The sequence below is a fragment of the Nyctereutes procyonoides genome, unplaced genomic scaffold (assembly GCF_905146905.1).
Source record: "Nyctereutes procyonoides isolate TBG_1078 unplaced genomic scaffold, NYPRO_anot_genome, whole genome shotgun sequence".
In the NCBI taxonomy this organism is placed as follows: domain Eukaryota; kingdom Metazoa; phylum Chordata; class Mammalia; order Carnivora; family Canidae; genus Nyctereutes; species Nyctereutes procyonoides.
This window is the reverse complement of record NW_026575024.1, coordinates 45,982,048-45,992,198: the sequence shown is the minus strand read 5'-3', so window position 1 is coordinate 45,992,198 and position 10,151 is coordinate 45,982,048. Positions and strand designations below refer to the sequence as shown.

At 58.1% G+C, this 10,151-nt stretch overlaps 1 protein-coding gene across 1 annotated transcript; it reads left to right on the top strand.

Moving 5' to 3' along the window:
- Window positions 1-6,789: 6,789 nt before the first annotated feature.
- Window positions 6,790-9,313, top strand: NKX2-2 (NK2 homeobox 2). Its single transcript, XM_055305830.1, has 2 exons — window positions 6,790-7,048; window positions 7,958-9,313. The coding sequence occupies exons 1-2, from the start codon at window positions 6,790-6,792 to the stop codon at window positions 8,518-8,520; spliced, it is 822 nt and encodes a 273-aa protein (XP_055161805.1). The 3' UTR covers window positions 8,521-9,313.
- Window positions 9,314-10,151: the final 838 nt, after the last annotated feature.

Here is a 10,151-nt window from a genome sequence, read left to right as displayed (position 1 = left end):
TAATTTCTATTACAATTTATGTCCTCAGGAGGTAGCTGCCTTTCTTTTCTTTCTTTCTTTTTCTTTCTTCTTTCTTTCCTTCTTTCTTTCTTTCTTTCTTTCTTTCTTTCTTCTTTCTTTCTTTTTCTTCTTTCTTTTTTCTTTCTTTCTCTCTCTCTCTCTCTCTCTTTCTTTCTTGGCTTTAGGCAGATAATTGGGAAAGTGTATATTTCACCCTGAAAAAAAAGAATACGGGAAGGTAGTTCAGGAGATGCCTGCTAGCTGCACCCACAATTAATTGCAAGAGAATTCCAGACTCCAGGTGCCCAGATGGGGTCTTCTCTCCGTGGTTTCTCAGAGTGACTACTGAGAGAGGGGAAGGGCTTTTCCCCAGACACAGAATCTGAGCTCCTTCTTTGGGCCTGGGAAACTTACCTGCCCAACACCTTCTTGGTGACTGGGGAGGATTGTCCTTCTGCGAAGCACCCACTTATTCTTCCCCTTCTGGGTCAATTTTAAGGGTTAACACAATATTAACCCAAGAATAAAAAACTCACCGTATGCTTGAGCCCCCAAATGGACTGAGATTTTCTTTGCGTTCCCACTAGCCCCCACTTTCTGATCCATCTAGTCCAATGGCTGTGGTTCTCTCGTGCCAGAAATTTGCCCCTGTCGTGGCCTGGCCTCAGAAAGTTGCACACCGACAGGGCTTTAGGCCTCTCCAACACAGGCTGCATGGACTCACTTTCCTTCTCCCGGGAGCAGAAGGCAATGCCAGTTGGGTTTGGACCCACCGGAGACAAGCCTCACTTTAAGTTTTCTGGTTAGTAAAGGTCCCCACTTGGAGTGGTACCCTGGCCACACTCCTCTCTACTTCTTTCATCCGGAAGCCATCGCTCACACCCGCTTCCTGCAGCCCCGTCCCGTCCCCCCCTGCCCCCCCCCCAGCAGCTGATACGGAAGCCGCCATCGGGCTGTTTTGGAGGTATGCATCTTCAAGGTGAACGGCTTTATCCCTTTATCAGGGACCAGATTGGGCGACATTTTCCTTCCCCATTGATTTCGAGTGCAAGCCGCACTCCGAGTCTCCAACCCGCTATAAAATGAACCTTCCCCCTCCGACAAAACCTTTGTGTCCGCGCAGCTAATCCTCTCCGGAGCAGGAAGGTGCAACGCGCTTTGTTTCAGGAGTGAATGAAGACAAGCGCTTGCACCTTGGCGCTAACCAGACAATAAATTAATCCACTTGAAGGTTGTTATCCGAGATGGGATGTGTGGAGGACTGAGAGCTCAGCCACATACTGTATCAGGGAAGGAGTTTCTTTTCAACCTCTTTTCATTCCAAAAAAAGAGGAAAAAAGAAGAAAAGGAATGGACTCAAATCAGTGTTTCCAAATAAAGGGGAAAGACCTTGTATTTTTAATGATTGGAGGTGCTTCTGTGGGTGGGGAGGGTGAGGGGTGACACCTAGGACTGCAGCCGCTTTGGGCTTTTCAAGGCCGCTCTTCTTGGGAGCTGGCCTGTAAGGCGCTCCCCCAGGACTTTTTCTGCCCTCAACTCCCCTGGAGGGTGCAGCTAAGCAGCAAGCTTTCACCAGCCCACAGGGGAAGGGTGTGAGCCAAGCCCCCTCCTGGGAGCCCTCCCAGGAGGCCCTCCAGCTCCCAGCGGCGCAGAGAGGTGTGGGGAGGGGCCGCATGCCACCCCAGCACACCCACATCAGCCTCCCCACTCGCCAAGCCAGGCCCCCCGGGCACGCGGGGTGCCCAGGCCTCGCCTCACTTTCCAAAAGTACCTTCCTTTCTTTCCTTCTTTGCTGCTGTGTAGACCTCACCCCTCCCCCAACAGGGGGCGTAGAGCTGCGGTGTGGGGAAAATTGAGGAGCTGGGAGAAGCAAGGAGCCTCAGGGCTCCCCAGGCTCCAGAGCTCAGAAAAGGCGCTCAGTGTTTGAGCTACCTGGGAAAGTAAACAGGTAAACACTGGGCCGATTTGGAGGGCCACTTGTCCTGGAGTGGGGCTACTTAGCCTGTGTACATTCACCTCCCCTCCTGGGCCTCCGGCGATTGTTCAGCTCCCCCGCCGCCCTCTCCAGTCGCCTGCCGCTTCAATCCCTCCGGAACCCAGAGCGGCAGAGAGGAGCTCAGCCGCCTGAGAAGCCTCCCACAGGAGGTTCCCTCTCGCCTCTCCTCCTCCTCCCCTCGGGGCCTGCAAGTCCCTTTGCACCCATACTAAACACGGGAAGAAGGAATACAGAGTTGGAGGTGTATAGGGCACCTGGCATCGAAACGCTGAGAATACAAACCAGGGGCAGGGAACCTCTAGCTGCTCCGGTGACCGTGGCAGGGGAGGCTATGTGGTGTTGCCCACCAAAGACAGCCACACTTGTCCCGGGCCTAGAGCAGCAGCCATCAAACTTCCAGCACCCACCTCAACTTGCTGCCCAAGTTTGCAGCCACAGAAGGCCAGTGGCAGAACACTCATGGGCTCTCCCCGCTGCCCGCAGAGCTTAATGCCCCAACCCATACATGATGGAACCAGGACAGTCTTCTCCTGGCTGCTAGATGGAACCTGGAGAGAATTTACTAAAGAGTCCCGGGCTGAGGGACACTAGAGCACATCCAGGCAGAGCTGAAACAAGTGCACGGCCGGCGACATTGATTGTTTAGAACCGACAGGGTGGGGATGGCGGGGACCCGAATAAAGGACTCTAGACATGGGGCAGGGGTGGGAAGCTTCATCCTCAGCTTTCTGGGCAAGGGGGATCTCGCCACACAGGCCCCGGCTGGAAAAGGCTGGTCGGTGCTGCTCCCAGAGAGGCCTCTTGAGGAGTCCTCACAATGCAATCACCTTTTAATTTGTGGGGGAAGGTGCTTTTGGTGCCCAGCCCCTGGGCTCTTCCCGGCTACAAGAAATCAGGAAGAAGAACTTGGAGCGTGCTTTGGCACAGGACTTGCCCCTGGCCGCCAGCTGGTCCCGCACCGGCCTCCCAGCGGCCGCCGGCCACTCCTGGGGGACTTGCGTTTTATGATCTTCCTCTAACAAGCAGAGTTTCTCCCCTTCAATTATGAGCCTCCCAGCGGTCTCCCTGCGCCTTTTCAATTGCAAATGTCAGCGCTTTGGAAGCAGAGGCAGGAACCACACCACACGGGCGACGAAGCGATGGGGAAAATGGACTCTCGAGGTCCCAGGAGAGAGACGCTGGGCGCAGACCCTGTCGGCTGGAGGCGAGTCGGAGGCTCTGGAGACCAAGGGAAGGAAGGAAAAACGCGACCCACACTGGGGAGAAGCTGGAAGAGGGAGCTGGTAGCCAGGCATTGGCCTGTACAGGCAGGCAGTGTGGCCCCACAGGTGCTCGTGGAAGGTCTCAAGGTAGTTGAGACAAAGGGATAGACATGGTGGAGAACTGCGCTGGGAATTGAGCTGGGGGGGGGGGCTCTTTCTCCAGGTGCCATGGTCAGCTCCCCATCTCCGTGATGAATTCCCAGGAGCTTGGATTCCTGTAGGAAAACAGTTGTCTCGAAAGCGCTCTGCCCTCCTTGGAGGCTCCCAGGGAGAAGGGAGGGGCCCAGAGTCACCGGGGCTGCTGATTAGATCTGGGGAGACAGGCCCTCAATGTTGGGGGAAGGAAGGGAGATGTGAATGGAGCTAGGTGGCTCCAAAGTGAGGAAATGAACAAACCCTGAGAAGACATCTGGAGGTGATTCCCCCCACCTCATGGCTATGAAGATATGCAAAAAGGGACACTTCCAACAGACAATTTTTTCACCCAACCCAAGAACTGACCTTTTCCACCCAGACTCATTTCTGACTCGTCCCCATTCCTGCAACATGTTCTGGTCCTCAAGATACTCCCCCCCCACACACACAAACCTTGGGAGAGAGGAATAGGGGACAGACCACAGGAAGGAGTTTTCTGCTAGGCTTGGGTTGAGAAACTTTCTTGTTAGCTATTTATTTAGCAGTAGACTAACAATAGTTGGGGCGGGCCCAGCCCCCCCCCCTCCTGGAGAACCAACTTCCCTCCGACAGGATGGAGCAGAGAGCTCCCACGTGAAAGAGGGGGAGGGGGAGCAATGGGGGGAGAGGCTGAGAAAGACAGAGACTGGAGAGAGAGAAGAAAGCACGAAAAGTAATGGGTTCGAGGAACACGATTCAAACCAGTTTCTAATTCTTGCAGGGGGAAAAAAGAGGAAGGAGGGGGAGAAAGGAGAAAAGAAGAAGTAGGAGGAGAAAGAGAGGAATAGGGAACGTCGACATGAAGGGGTTTCCTTAATATTGTGGACGGATTCAGAAATGAATGAAGAGATAGTCCATTGAAAAGGGTTGAACGCCATGACAACTAGGAACAGCCTTAGATTTATTCCAAACAGTTAGGACACGTTGAAAGAGAGCGTCAATCATGTATTATTTCGCCACTGAAATAAATGCAAAAACCGAGCCGGGACAAAGGCTTCCAACGGGAGCGGGACATTTGTCTACATTTCGCTCATTGTCCGCAGCTTAGCAATCGGTTTGTATTTGTGTTTGCCCGGGTCCGACCACCCAGGACGCGCCAACGAGGGGCTCGCTCTAACCTGGGCCATTGTCACCCACGTCACATACTGGGGGCGAGGCAGCCAGGGCTGCAGAAAGCCTCCGAGCGGCTCGGGGAGAGGCGCCCTCGCCGGGCGCTGGCAACCCGGGGGAGACAGGAGCGCGGCTGCGGCCGCAGCTGCTCCGGGAGAGGACGGGGCACCCCCGCGCTCCGCTCCGCCGGCGAGGGGCGGCCCTGGCTGGGGGCAGAGGGGAAGGCGAGACCCCGATCCGCGCGCGCGGCCTCTTTTGCCCCTCCCTGCTACCCCCAACCCCAGCAAAGCACCTTCCTGACGCTTTTCTGGGACGGCTGGGAGCATCAGGTAGCAAACCTTACCCTCTCCCTCCCCTCCTCCCCCCCCCCCCCCCGCACGCTGGGAAGAGGGGTAGGAAGTACAGCTTGCGCTACTCCTCCCCAGCGCCTGAGAGAAGGTGCTGTCCCAGGAAAGTTCAGTTTCCAGGCTGGCGAGAGGTTGGGAACTTCACACAAACCTAAGGCAAGCTGGGAGCCTGGAGCAAGGGCTCCGATCGCACCCCTGGGGCAACCAAACGGAGACGAAATTTAAGGACTTGCTTGGGAGAAAAAAATCACTGCACCACCCGCCTCTCCTGCGACCCCCTTCCCTGCGGCTTTCGGGGTCCTCACCGGGGCTGGATGCAGCACGCCTGTCCCCCCACTCCTCTCCTCCCTCCCCCCCCTCCCCACCGCTGGCGGAGGCTGCAGAGGGAGGAGGCCGGTGAGGGAGGCATAATAGGGGGCAGGAAGGGCGCGGGGCCGTCTGCCCTTCCTTCCACCCGGAGGACGCGGCCCGCGGAGCCCGTAGGCGGTGCGGCCGCGGACGGAACCCGGCCCCAGTTCGAGTTCCCCACCTCCCACCCTGCCCCTCCCTGGGCCGCCCGCAAAGTGGCGAGTGAACTGCGCAGTGCTTCCCGGCCGGCCGAGAAATGGAAGGAGGTTAGGGAGAGAGAGGCGGAGGGAAGGAAATAAGTCTTTAGCAAATAAAGGGTGGCTGGAGGGGGGTGGGGTCGCTTGGTGGTGGCTCCGGCCGGCCCTGAGCCGATCCCCCTCCTGGGTTTCGGGCTCTTTTGGCGTTAACTAGAATCAATTACTTGCCTTGTCATTTCTAGTACTCATCCTTAAGCCTCAACCAAAATATTGACCTAGGAGGCTTACAGAAGTTGGGCTCTTGCCATTTGAACCGGATCTTGTTTAGGGAACCACCAGCGATGAGGAGAAGAGATTTCCGAGGCTCAGCCTTCGCCCCCTCCCCCTTTTCCAAAGGCGCCACAAATCGCCAATTTTCCGGCTTGTTGGGGGCGGGCGCACGAGGGCGGGGAGGTAGGCACCGGTGGACGCTGAGGATTTTTTTTTTTTTTTTTTTTTTTTGCTCCTGTTGGTTTCTGTTTTGTTTTCTCTCCTCCTCCCCCGCTTTTTTAAAGATGCAATTTGTTAAAACGATCTTTTCAAGTGTGTGGACTCGCGAGCGACGCGGCGGTCCTTTGTATGTAAATAGTGGGTAAAAAAGGCTCGCCCCGTCTTTGCAATTAATTGACACGTTACACCTCTCATCTTGCTCTAGAGGGCTGTTGGCTAGGAGCGCCGAGCTCCCCAAAACCCACAATTTCACATCTGCAAATACTGTCTTCATCCACTTGACTTCCAAGACCCGCCCACACGTGTCCAACCTTTGCGTTTTAATGTCTCTCCCCCTTTTTTCCACCCTTCCCTCGCTCCCTCTCTCGCTCCCCCTCCCTCCCTCTCTTTTTTCCCTCCCTCTCTTTCTCCCCCTCTTCTCCCCCCTCTCCCCAGGTTCGTGAGTGGAGCCCAGCCTTATATGGACTGATCGCTCGGGCAATGGCCCATTTTTCCCTCGCCACCAGCCGCCACCGCGCGCCGAGCGGCCGCCGGAGCCCGAGCTGACGCCTCCCTGGCACCCCTCCTGGAGTTACAAACTAGGGCCCGGCCCGCGGCGCTCGGCGCGCAGGCCGCCCGCTCCTGCGTCGGTTCCCGCGTGGTTTCAGAGAGGACACAGGCACTGCTTTGGGGCTTTCCCCCCCCTCCCCTTCCTTAGTTTCTTTCTCTTTTTTAAAATAATAATTATCTCAATAATTAAAGCCCACGCCCCTCCTCCCCTCCCCCATCCCTCCCCCCCATACCCCCTCCCCGCCCCAACTGGGGAGCGCCGCGAATTGACCAAGTGAAGCTACAACTTTGCGGCATAAATTGCGGGGTCCCGAGCCATGTCGCTGACCAACACAAAGACGGGGTTTTCGGTCAAGGACATCTTGGACCTGCCGGACACCAACGATGAGGAAGGCTCGGTGGCTGAGGGGCCGGAGGAGGAGAGCGAGGGCCCCGAGCCCGCCAAGAGGGCCGGGCCGCTGGGGCAGGGCGCCCTGGACGCGGTGCAGAGCCTGCCCCTGAAGAACCCCTTCTACGACAGCAGCGACAACCCATATACGCGCTGGCTGGCCAGCACCGAGGGCCTCCAGTACTCCCGTAAGTAGCGAAACTTGGTCGCCGCGGCCGCGGCCGGCGCTGGACTGTGGGGGAGGAAGGGGAAGGGGCCCTGTAAACTCGGTCCCTCGCCCGGCTCCTCCGGAAAGATTTCGAACACTTGTTAATGATGCCCTAACGGTGTCCTCTTCCAAACCCCGAGTACCGAGTACCGGAAAAAGACGTGGTCTCGTCTCGGATATTTTTTCAAAGCAAGAAATTAGGGAAAAGAGGGGGAGGGGATACCTCCCAAGGGCTGCTTACAGATGACAACCCAGGACTGATGGCTCCGGTGGAGCCCCCCCACGCCCCCACCCCGACAGCCAGGAGGGACTGGCCTGGAGCACTGGAGCGAGCCATCAAGCCTCGGGGTACGGGGAGAGGATGGGGGAGGCTCCCGGTAGCCCGGGTATAAATAGCTCACCCTGCCCCCTGCACGATCATAGAGGACGCTTTGTGCGGGGCGGAGGGTGTCGAGAAAGTCCGAAAGCAAAAACGAAAGCCCCCAAAAAACCTGCCTTAAATGGCCAAGCCGATCAATGCTGGGATTGTGGGGTTTTTCTTTTAAAAATCTGTCCACGTCCATCCGGAGAGGAAACTGCTTAAGGGGGCCAGAGCCCTTAACCCGCGAAGATCTTCTCCGCGCGCCACTCGCCCCAAATACGCACCCACACTGTGCGAACCCCTAGAAACGCGAGCCCGGAGCCCCCATTCCTGTCTCTTCTCCTCTTTCCCCGGGGGGAAACCAACGGTTTTGTTGCCCATGGAGCAGGGCGGGGGTCAAGACGGAGGCAGTGGGGCCGGGCTGCGGGGCGCGGAGGGCCGAGGGCACACGGAGGGCCCTGGGCGCGCAGGGTCCGGCCCTGCGAGCGCGCGGCCTCCAGGCGCCTGACGTGCTTCTCTCTCCCCCAGTGCACGGGCTGGCGGCCGGCGCGGCGCCCCAGGACTCAAGCTCCAAGTCCCCGGAGCCCTCGGCCGACGAGTCACCGGACAATGACAAGGAGACCCCGGGCGGCGGGGGGGACGCGGGCAAGAAGCGGAAGCGGCGGGTGCTCTTCTCCAAGGCACAGACCTACGAGCTGGAGCGGCGCTTCCGGCAGCAGCGGTACCTGTCGGCGCCCGAGCGCGAGCACCTGGCCAGCCTCATCCGCCTCACGCCCACGCAGGTCAAGATCTGGTTCCAGAACCACCGCTACAAGATGAAGCGCGCCCGGGCGGAGAAAGGTATGGAGGTGACGCCCCTACCCTCGCCGCGCCGGGTGGCCGTGCCCGTTTTGGTCAGGGACGGCAAACCGTGCCATGCGCTCAAAGCCCAGGACCTGGCAGCCGCCACCTTCCAGGCGGGCATCCCCTTTTCGGCCTACAGCGCGCAGTCTCTGCAGCACATGCAATACAACGCCCAGTACAGCTCGGCCAGCACCCCCCAGTACCCGACAGCACACCCCCTGGTCCAGGCCCAGCAGTGGACTTGGTGAGCGCCGCCCCTCCGAGACTCGCGGCCCTAGGCCCAGGCCCCACCCCGGCGGCGGCGGCGGCGGCGGCGGACTCGGTCCTTTCGGTGGTTATTATTATTATTATTATTATAATTATTATTACGGAGTCGAGTTGACTCTTGGCTCCTTTGGGGAGGCGCCGGGAGGTTGCCTGCGCCTCCCTGGAAGGGCAGATTCCACCCACCCAGCTCTGCCCCTTCCCTCTCTCCTTTTGAACCTTTGGAGAGGGCTGAACTATAAGCCGTGTTTACAGAATGTTTGCCTCTGGGGGGGGGGAACACCAAACCGTCCCCGCCTTTACGTCCTCGCTTGAGACCGAGAAAAAGACCAACACACACACCCCGCCCCGCTTTTGTGAATTTTGTAAAATATGTTTGTGTGATAGCGATATTGTCAGCCGTCTTCTTCTAAAGCAAGTGGAGAACACTTTAAAATTATAGAGAATTTTTCTTTTTTTTATAAGAAAATGCTAAATATTTATGGCCATGTAAACGTTCTGACAACTGGTGACAGATTTCGCTCTTCGTTGTAAATATCGGTGGTGATTGTTGCCAAAATGATCTTCGGTATGGGCCTGTACCCCCTCGGGGCCCGACTCCTTTCTTTGTGGTTTGTTTGCGTTTGTTTATGTTTGGTCACCCCCTGCTTTCTTTTCCTTTTATATTTTGTTCAGTGCAAACATTTCTCAAATATGAAAAAAGAAAAAATGTGTAGGCGAGAAGCCCCCTACCCCATCTCCGGGTCCTGAGCCCGGGGACTTGGAGCTCAGCGGTTCCGTGCGGGTCCCCAAGAGCGCCGGACGCTGCAAGCTTTCGATTTTTTAAATAAGAATTTTAATAAAAATCCTGTGTTTAAAAAAACCAAGCCCGGCCCTCCCGTTTGTCTTACTTTGTTGCCTTGCGCCGGGCCCGAGGCCTGGGGCATGGACCCCAGCCAGGCCGCTTGCAGCGCTCTCCCCCGCGCTCCCCTTCGGGGCCTGGGCCCAGGGGCGCCCGGGGCGCTGGCGAGGCTCCCTCACCCGAGCGGGCGGGCCACGCCCCCGCCTCCGATCCCCAGCCCTGGAGGGAGCGCTCGGCCTCGGGCCTCGGGGCTGTCGACCCGAAGCCCGAGGTCGCCCGCCCTCTGCCGGGTCTCCCTCCTGGCCTCGCGCGCTGACGCAGGGGCGGCGGCGTCCCGGCTCCGGGAGGAAAAGTGACTTTGGAAAACACCGAGGCGAAGGGAGCAAGCCCCCCTCGCTCGCCCAAACCTCTGAGTGGCTCCTTCAGCCTGAGAAGCTGTTGAAGCCACTACACTCGATGACTTTCACTTTGTTGCATTTGATTTACCTCGCGCGAAGAAGGGGGGTGGGGACGCGGAGGTTGAGACTGGGCGGCTTTTTCTCTACTCCCCACCCCCCTTTCAAAATCCGCCGACTGCAGGCGGCCCGCGAGACCGCTCCGAGACCGGGGCGCCCAGCGGAGCGGGGAGGCGGGTTTTGGGGTGCTCGAGCCTTAGCAATGAGGTGGAACGCGGGCACCGGCGCGCAGGGGAGGGAGGGGGGCTGCTGCAGCCTCCTCTAGGCTCTTTGGTCCGGGAGAGCCAACGAGCGAGAGTCAGTGGCAGTCCCCACAAAC